Source organism: Mirounga leonina, unplaced genomic scaffold (genome assembly GCF_011800145.1).
Source record: "Mirounga leonina isolate KUSES-001 unplaced genomic scaffold, KU_Mleo_1.0 Mir_127, whole genome shotgun sequence".
Lineage (NCBI taxonomy): Eukaryota > Metazoa > Chordata > Mammalia > Carnivora > Phocidae > Mirounga > Mirounga leonina.
Genome location: NW_023270316.1, coordinates 2,885,375 through 2,894,717, shown reverse-complemented (window position 1 = coordinate 2,894,717; position 9,343 = coordinate 2,885,375). Strand labels below are relative to the sequence as shown.

The following is a 9,343-nucleotide window of genomic DNA, read 5'->3' as shown; positions in this document are numbered from 1 at the left end:
ATCCATCACATAGCCATAATCTCAGTTCTACCCTCTGCCCCCCCATCAAATCTGCTTTTATTTATTCTTAATATTGTATTTATTTATTTTAGAGAGCCAGAGAGCACAAGCAGGGTGAGGGGCAGAGGGAGAAGCAGGCTCCCCACTGAGCAGGGAGCCTGATGCAGGACTCGATCCCAGGACCCTGGGATCATGACCTGAGCCCAAGGCAGACGCTTAACCGACTGAGCCACCCAGGCGCCCCGAATCTGCTTTTAATGACTGGATGTGTATGTTATTCATCTGTTTATCTATGTTGTTCATCTCTGTTTATCTTGTATCTAACCAGGATTTGAAAAGTGGCAAATCATTGGTATACATACAATGGATGGGTGGATAATGGATGGATGGATAATGGATGGATGGATGGATGGATGGATGATGGGTGATGGCTGCCTGGATGGACAGAGGGGAGGGAGGGAGGAAGGAAGGGCAGAAGAAGAAGACCAATCATTTTTCTTTGCAGTAATTTCTGTAAGTGATGCCCAGTCTGGCTCTCTCATTTGGAAGGACTGCAAAATAAATATGATCTAAGGTAGGCAAAGCTTACAAATTTATTAGTGGCTCGTGCAGTAACTTTTAACGTTTCTGTGGCAATACTAGCAACAAATTAATAAAAGCTTAATTTTTATACAAATAGTTTTATTACAAATTTGAATTTTTAAGAAATACACATTGAGAGAAATTACATAAAAGGCCTTAGTAGTCTTAAACGTTTTGGAGACTTTGGGTGAAATGTCATTTCAGGCATAGTGGTCAGTTCTGCTCTCCTGAAATCCACCCGTTCCCTGCTGACGTGCACACAGTGCTCCCGAGAACGAGGAAGCCACGCGAAGCGCTTCCACGTGGGTTACTGACACTAAGATCCTACAGAGCTGTTTTCCACACCAGGCTGCAGAATGAGGAATACGAATGAAACGAAGGCCTTTTACGGTTGCTGGTTTTGAAGTCAAGTCATTCAGTTGTGATTAGTGTTTAAAACCCTGAAGATATTTAATACAGAAAAAAAAAAAAACAATAAAGCCCAAAGTACATGCTTCACTGTAATAGACACCACGCTCATGAACCTGGGTTTGGCTTTGGCTGATACACGAGTTTTGGTTTGGAGGTGAACAGTGAGAACGGATGTTTCCATCCAACACCCGAGTGTTCAAAAATCTATGTGAAAGGACAACACAGTCTTTTCGAGGAAGAAACTATGTAAGCTTTATTTTAACAGTGGAAATGAAACGAAAACTTGACCTGCCTAATTGCTGACATCTATATAAATTACTAAAATATATATATATTTAATTTCTGCCTACTTTTGGACCATCTTTATTCCACAGGAAATTCGTGATTTCTGCAAAAGCAGCTGCATAGTACCACACAGAGCAGAAAGACCTAAATTTATATTTGGGGTTGGAAGATCCGGCTGCTGAGCCCGCATTCCACGTGCAGCTCCGAAACACCGTGGTCATGTGACGGCTGTTTGTACAGACCCAGCTCGACAGTGACACAAACAGACATCCCATCCGGGGCTGACAAGGCATCTGCTATAATACAAGAGTGGAAACGGGCATTCAAACAGAACGGAAGGCCCCGCACACCTCCTAGCACCCTTTGGTTTTCTGATGGAGTTCTCAAGTTACACATCAGTGCACTGGATTGTAGGACAGACTTAGACTTTTATTTCATCACAAGTGCCACCTGGTATGTCACTATGACAGCTTATCATGGTCTTGGTTTCTCCTTCAGCAAGTAGAGGCCACCGAAGCAGGGTGTGTTAGTTACGCAAATTCCTATAAGGCACTTTACGGTTTTCATACTGGACAGTGAGGTACACAGGATATATTTCTAGGGTTCGTTGCTGTTAAAAAAAAGAAGGGGAAGAGGGGGGAGTAGCACCATGTTGTACGTTAGCGGAGGGCCAGGCTTCATTACGTTCTTCTCATACAGACTTGGCAGCGACTGACATGTGTGCGCAGCTCCCCGGCCTTCAAGGTGGATGGCGTGGGCTTCCTGCGGGACGACACAGAAACCAGCCTTCGGCGCTGTGGCTCAGCGAGGCGGGCCAGTTCCCAGGGCCTCCCCCCGACCCGGGGAGATCTCCGAGGGGTCGGATGGGAGGGGGCCCCAGCCCGGGACAAGCGGCGACCCTGGCTCACCCCGACCGAGCAGACATGGTGCTGGGTGTCACCCATCCTCACAGCGAGGGGGGGAGTGAGGCACGTGATCACGTGCACCCCCCCCCATCCCTGGCCACGAGGCTGGCGGCAGGCCAAGTGCACGCCAGGGAGGGCACGGAAACAGCAACCCCACATGTGCTTGGCTCCAAAAGCTGAGCCACACCCACTGGGCCACCCTGCCTCCTCGGCCTGTCATTTCCCCCCTCCATGCTCTCTCCTCAGCCAGATCATAAACTCCCCCAGGTGAAGAAGATTCTCTGCAACCCTTCGCACAGAGTTAAGTGCTCATTAAATACTGGCTGAATGTGTAATGAACAATGCATCTGGGGTAATTAACTAGACCTTGAGATCCTCCTATAAGCTTTTGCTGGATTATATGCAGGTAGTCTGATCAGAGGCCAGAGGGGAGACATTTAGTGCCCCAAATGATAGAAATTCTACCTTAATTTGAGTGTTAGAGGGGTGAAGTCTGAACTGAAGTTGGCACTAACCAAATTCTATTAAAATTAAAGTAGCCATATAATAAAAGTAACATCCTAAAATTAGGCTGCTGATTTTAGCAACTTCTGTGAAAATCTTATTGCCCAAAATTAATTATTTGAAATAATGGGATCTTATCTAATTTTTGTTTTAGTTCATTGTGCTGGGCTGCTGGTTCAAAAAAAACAAAAACAAATCAAAAAACCAACCCATTATTACCTATTAACCCTATAATGGAAGCCCCAGGACCTGATACACCCCCCAAGTGCTCAATTAGGTAACTGGTGGTTAAGTTCTATCCCGAGAGTTGACATCAAGTTTCCAGTGCCTGAAAAGTCTCATGTAAGCTACCCACTGAGTACCTGGTACTTTTTTGGTGCTTAAAATATTACGAGTCGAGAGTGTTGCTTTGCCTTTTATGATCTAACTTAGGAAGGGACGGGCTCCCAGAAGAGTTCCGCCAAATTCTCCCTGAGAAGGCAAAGATGGAGAGGCACATCTCCGGAGGGAGCGAACGGTAACTGCTGGGGCTCAGGGGTCCCCGCGCCTGTCCCAGCAGGGGCTGCACGAAGGACAGAGGGCCAGTCGCGCGCTCCTCTCCATCCCGACTGCGCCAGGCTCGGCGGCACCGTCACCCAGGTCAGCTACCCCCTGGGGCAGTCGCCTCAACAGTGGCCGGAATGGAAAAGAAGGGAAGGGTCTTCCCTATCGATTTCAGTGCATTTGGGCTGGAATTAATTTTTATTTTCATGGGTCTAACAAACAGTCTGGTCACGTCCCTCAGACCTCACGCAACGCACACACTAGAGTCGGCATCCAACTGCTACGAGGGCAAACGCTCTCTCCTCCCTCCCTGACCGTTAACATGTATTTTCAAATGCTGTTTGAGGAGCCAGCTGCTCTGACTACATCGCAGTGAATCCACCTACAAAGTGGAAAATGGCCTTTTTTCTCTCAGAATCCTTCAGCCAACAGAAGAACTGAACCTGTCACCTGAGATCTGCCCCTCAAGCGTGTCTCGGCCCTCTGTCCACACGGAACAGAGCCGAGTCCTCATTACTGCCTGCAGAAGACTCCTTCCCAGTCCGCGTCCGAGAAGCCTCTTTAAGACTGTGTGCCCGAGGGAGCGCGCACAGGGGCCCTCCCGACTTACTTGAACATCTCGCTTCTCTCGATGGTGGCAAGCCAAAAGCTGTAAGCGTTCGCGTAGTAGTTGCAGGTCCCACGGCCGTGGCACTCGATGAATGGCGCGCTCCTAAACTCTTCCAGACAAGACCCGGGGGACGCGAGGGCTTGGCCCGAACCTTCAGCACCAGCACTGGTGTGCTGTGGGGCAGATGCGAGCCGTGAGTCAGGGCCCTGCCCACCACCCACACGGGGCCTCGCGGTGCCCGGGGAGGAGCCAGGGGAGCCCCGCAGGGAAGCCGCGGGCAGGTCGCGGGGAAACACACTCGTGCTCCACGCGCGGGGCACGGCAGCCAGACGCAGCACCAGAGCTCCACCACCGACCCTCCCCTACTGGGACATGGCCAGCCCGGGTGCATCCGAAGTTAAAGAAACACTGTCCTCACTATTTATAATGTTTGAAACACTGAAACCACCTCTAACTTGGGACAGAAGAAAGAGCCAAAATGTGTAAATGATGTTGGAACCAACAGATGTGAAATCAACCTTTCTAATCAAAATTGGTGAGGATAATTAAAATCCTGTATTAGATGTTATGTGTCCTTTTATAAAGTAAAGAATAATCATCGGTTACTTTTCTTTCAAAAGAGAGAAAATTTAAACAAGAGAAAGAAAAGGGTAACCATTATTGTAACTGTTGAAATGCCCTTGGGTCTAATGGGTTCAAGGAGGCTCGACCTGCGCTCAGAAACCAGGACCATAAGATGAATGACCCAAAATGAGACAAGACATTCCAAAATCGCCATGACTATTGTTTCGGACAAGGGAATTTCAGAGCCACAAGAGTCGTTTGAGGACAAAGTGTATGCCCTCCATTGCCCGATGAGGGCCGGAGAATGCTAGCTAGAACATTCTGGATCTGACCATGGTCCCAGTTTCAAGGACAAAGACAGGGGTCTCCAGACTGTCAGGCCAGAGCCCCTCCACGTCCCCACAAAGCCCCCAATAACTGGGAAGTGATGGAGAACTCTTTCTCTCGGACCCCATTACTTTGGTTTGCTCTTGATTTGGGGAAATTATGGGCAAGCATTGTTTCAGATCTTTGCTATGGTGACAAAATGCTTTCCTGAGGTTCTTTACTCCTTGGGCCAGGGGCCCCTTCTGTCATAATGAGGTTCTGTTTAGTATTTCTTAAGATTACGGAGTCAAAAAATTCAATCCACCTCCACCGGGGTCCTGATCTGTCTACACTGTAGTCCTAACCTGGCTTTCTTCATAAAGCAGCCACAACGCAGTACTTAGACACATCAAAGCAGCTGCTACATCTTTGTGTGGCTGCCAATTCTTTGGCCCTGCTGAAGAGTCTACCTGAAGCCTCGTGCGCCGGCAGTCTCACAACCCAAGTGGAATGCAGACACAGGGCTCTGAAAACCGCTTTCCTGGCCGTCCTATTCCTTCTGCACCTGCCATAACTTATGGCAGAAGGAAACAGTTACACAGCCACTTTCCCGGTCAACAAAGAGCAGGCTAAAGGTCATCCGGGGTCAAAATGTCCATGTGGCCGCACCTGAGGCGGTGAGGACGGGCGGGCCCGTGGTGAGGCGGGAGGAGCCCTGCAGGCCGTTTCCTGGGGGTTATCCACTACGGCCTGGCCTTCCCAGCGCAGAGCTTTCACATACGCAGTCGCTACTTTAAGCCGTGGCACGAAAGTCACATAAGCAGCTACCAGGGGGATCTCAAACTGGTGTCATGTTTCCTATTGTAACTGGCGTTTCAGGGGTGGGAACACCGGGGCCTGTGTCCGGGACAGCCAAGGGATGGAGAGCAGCATCTCCTCGCAGGAAGGGCGTGAGCCCCTGCCCCCCCGCACCCCGAGGCTTCTGCTTCAGGCTCAGGCGAGCTGCTTGACTGTGCACCCGTCTCCTCTCCTCCCGGGGAGATGCTCTGACTCGGGGAAAGCTCTTCGTGCTGTCGCCGCCACCTCGTCCCAGAGCAGCGACCCAAGAGGCAGGCGGCGGGCTCTGGCCAGGCGCTGGAATGGCCGCCGTCTGCAGCGGAACAGGCCAGGCCCCTGGGAAGGATTTGGCCGGGAGGAGAGGCCGGCACCGAGTGAGCCTGAGAACGGAGGGTTGGGGCGCGGGGGGAGGGGGAGGAGGCGGGGGCGCGAGCGGGCGACTCTGCCAGGGGCGCGGGGAGTTCCCCAGACGCTCACCATCACGAAGGAATAGCCAATCCAGAGGGAGGACCAGCCGCTGGGGCACTGCGGGATCTGAATGGTCTGGCTGTGCACGGCCATCACCATGGCTGGCGCCTCACACACTGCGCACCTGGAAGGCACAGAGCACAGACCCTGAGCACGGCCGCGGGGACAGCGCAGGACGAAGCCTGTGCCTGTCCGATCTTCGTCCCCGTGCTCTCACCCACCCTCTGCACTCACACGTTCTGAGCCAGCGTCATGCTCCCGACACACTGCGGCGTGGAGCCCTCTCACTGATTTTATAAGCCCCCCCCCCTGCCCCAGTGCTAGAAAATCCACATCCAACACTTGTTGAGCCATCTGCTTTGTGGGAAGGGGGAAATCGCAAGGCCAGGCTGTAACTGTGGCCATCTCCCGGAGGGGCTGGGAGACCGTGGATGGGTGTTTTCTCCTTTGTGCATTCAGTGTTTTCCGACTTTTCAACAGGGGGTGTGGATTTCAGCAAACACAATTAACACTTGAGCCACGGGAGTCGGTGAAACCCAAGTGCTACCACTTCCGGAATTCAGCGATTTGTTTTCAGCTGAGAATCATCTTCAACAGAAGGAATACGTGGTGACAGAGTAGCCAGCAAACACTGCATCTGGGGCTGGATGTCCCCGTGAGCCCGCTTCGGACTGACTGGCAGGCAGCAGAGCCGTGGCGAGACCCTGCCCCGGGGGGAGAAGGGGAGGCGCTGGTGGACACTGCCGCGGGAGGGCCTCCCACAGAACTTGCTCCAGGACAGGTGCCCCCCGAGCCAGCTGGCCGACCCCAGCAACAAACTACAGCAACACACCCTCTTCTGACTCAGATCTGCCCGGTTCAGGGAACCCTTCGATGGCAGGGTAATGTTTTGTAAAAGAAAAAAAAAAATTAAACACCAGCACTCACATAATTACATTCAAGTCACAAAATGAACAGAGTGTTAGCCATGCTGATAAATGACTATAAATGGTGTTAATAATTACACCTAGTTATGCTGGAACATTTGCATGAAAATGGATGGGGAGCAGTCAGAGGCCTAAATTAGTCATTCGACTTTCCATGCATGCGCGTGTGTGCGCGCACATGTGAGCGCGCAATTTTCTATTTTATTCACACCAGGGCAGATGAATTAAAAGGCTCAGTTAAACAACAGTTACTGAAATTGGCCTTATACATCTGCCACCATCTGTCTACCAGACACAAAAGCCAGAAATAGAGCGTGGCGGCCGGTGCTCGATGTCAGGCTCTCTCTGGGCTGGGGGCTCATCGAGACGGGTGTTCCTGATGCCTCCCCGTCATGGACACAGATGGCAAGAGCCGGATGGCCCCCTGAAATTCAGACGGTCAACCCCCTGTGTTATTCCTGAAAAGCCTGAGGCCCCAGAGAGCCGAGAGAGCGCCAGAGCTCGAGCGCGGCTCCCCCGCTGGACTACAGTGGTCTTGCCCCCAGGACAATGAAACAATCAGCAGCTCGTGAGGACTCATGTCTGCAGAAAGCCAGAAACGTCTGCCCTGTTCTCAGGGTGAAGGGAGAGAAGTTGCCAGCTTTTCTGCGTCACAGGAAGATTTTGTGTTATCAACTCTAAAAGTGAAGCTTCTGGAGCTCCCCCAAGTAACCCGGAAGTCCTGAGACCTCGTGCAACTGCAACAAGGGAGTGACAGTAACCATGGAAACCCGCGAACTCAGAGACCGGAAGTGGGCAGCACTGTTCCAAAGGGAGGGAGCGACAGACAGTGTGGCTTCGGGAGCAGCAGGCTCGGGGGCATGACTGGTAAGGTCCCTGCACGCTGAGCTGCTGGGGGTCAGGCAAGAGAAACATGTAAAAAGCCGAAATGCACACCGCTGATGTTGACACAGCCCATGCTTCCGGGCTGGGGGTCTTCCTGAAAGTAAGGGGTCCACGGGGAATAGCAAATCTCAGACACAGGCTTCTCATGGACCTGATTTTGGAATATTGCAAACACATGCCACAACCCCTTCCTCAACCAAATCAAGGTCAAAGGGTAGTTTTATCAAGGTGGTAAATAACAAACAAACATGAATAATCATTTTCTACCTGTTATCCAAGGGAAGCTGAACAAAAACACAAAGGTGGTTAGTTTTCCTTCGGGTGCAGCCGGCATGGTTCTGCGCCAGGACAGTCTCCGCAGAGAAAGTCTCAGACGCTCACTGACACACGTAAATAATGGTTTGGAAAGGTGCTACTCGAAAGTGTAATGAACCACTTTTCCCATTTTAAGACCCATAAAGTGAGTTTTCTTACAGCTCCAAAGAAACATCAAAGAAAGTTATCAGGGGATAGTTTAATGTAAATCCACCGAAAACCTATGGTTTTCCTGTTTATCAGGCCATCTCCCAGCTCTTTGGCTCTGGGTCCCCCTCTGTGGTACCTGTCCCCTCAGTAAGAACGGGATCTGCCGGGACCTGCAGCCCTGCATGTGCACGTGGAACCAGAAGGGCTAGAGCCCCACACTGGCCTCAGGGCTCCCAGGACCGGCTCCAGCACGCACTTCCTGCTCCCTCTGCCCTCTGACCACAGGACCCTGCCATCTCCTTCTTCCTCGTCAAAAGCTGCTTGGTTCTTTAGAGGGAATGTAGAAAAGGCAGTGAGTCCTCACTCTCACTTCCCTGAGGCAAACCCGTCTGCCTTGTTATTCTATTCATCCCTTATTATCCTACTGTGTTAGAAAGTACAACTATAAAATAGCTTCTTAGATGAATTCATATCATTGCCACTTTTCTACTACTTCTGAGTAGAGCGAAGGAATCAGCGTTTAATTGGAAGGAATGAAGCAAAAATAGGACAATCGTGTATTTCTCAGTCATAATAATTTCAATTTCCCCTCTTACTTCCTATCAGGCAGACCTGAAAACATACTCCAGACATTAATTAGCATGGAAAGCACTTAATTTGGGAAGCTGCTCAGTCAAACACATGAATTGTCAGTGGGATTCATCCTAAGGGAGCAGAAGTTAGTGGGGGTGGGAGAGTATGAAAAAAATCTTAGTATGTATACATTTTTATGTATACAGTAAATCTGTATCATCTTTTTGTGTATAAAGCACAGATAGTATGTCTGAGGTGTTACAATTTCAGAGAGACCACCTCACACCCATATGTGAGTTCCTGAATTAAATACTATTGTGCACTTAGAAATGATTAAGATGATTCATTTTATGTGATGTCTATTTTACTACAATTAAAAATAACAAAAAAAATTTTTTAATTTCATGGGGGTGGGGCAATCAGAAGAAAAAAACCTGAAAAGGCTCCTCAAGGAGAGAATTATTTGATAAAACAAAACT

The 9,343-nt window shown here is 50.2% G+C and overlaps 1 protein-coding gene across 2 annotated transcripts in view; it reads right to left on the bottom strand.

Moving 5' to 3' along the window:
• Positions 1–670: 670 nt before the first annotated feature.
• COL4A1 (collagen type IV alpha 1 chain) overlaps positions 671–9,343 on the bottom strand; it is a 134,938-nt gene continuing 126,265 nt past the window's right edge. For both annotated transcript variants that reach the window (XM_035003054.1, XM_035003055.1), the window contains 3 exons: positions 6,025–6,139; positions 3,841–4,013; positions 671–2,040 (listed from right to left, as the gene is read on the bottom strand). In XM_035003054.1, coding sequence (XP_034858945.1) covers positions 1,959–2,040; positions 3,841–4,013; positions 6,025–6,139 — 370 coding nt within the window. In that variant the 3' untranslated portion in view covers positions 671–1,958. The remainder of the gene's footprint in view (positions 2,041–3,840; positions 4,014–6,024; positions 6,140–9,343) is intronic.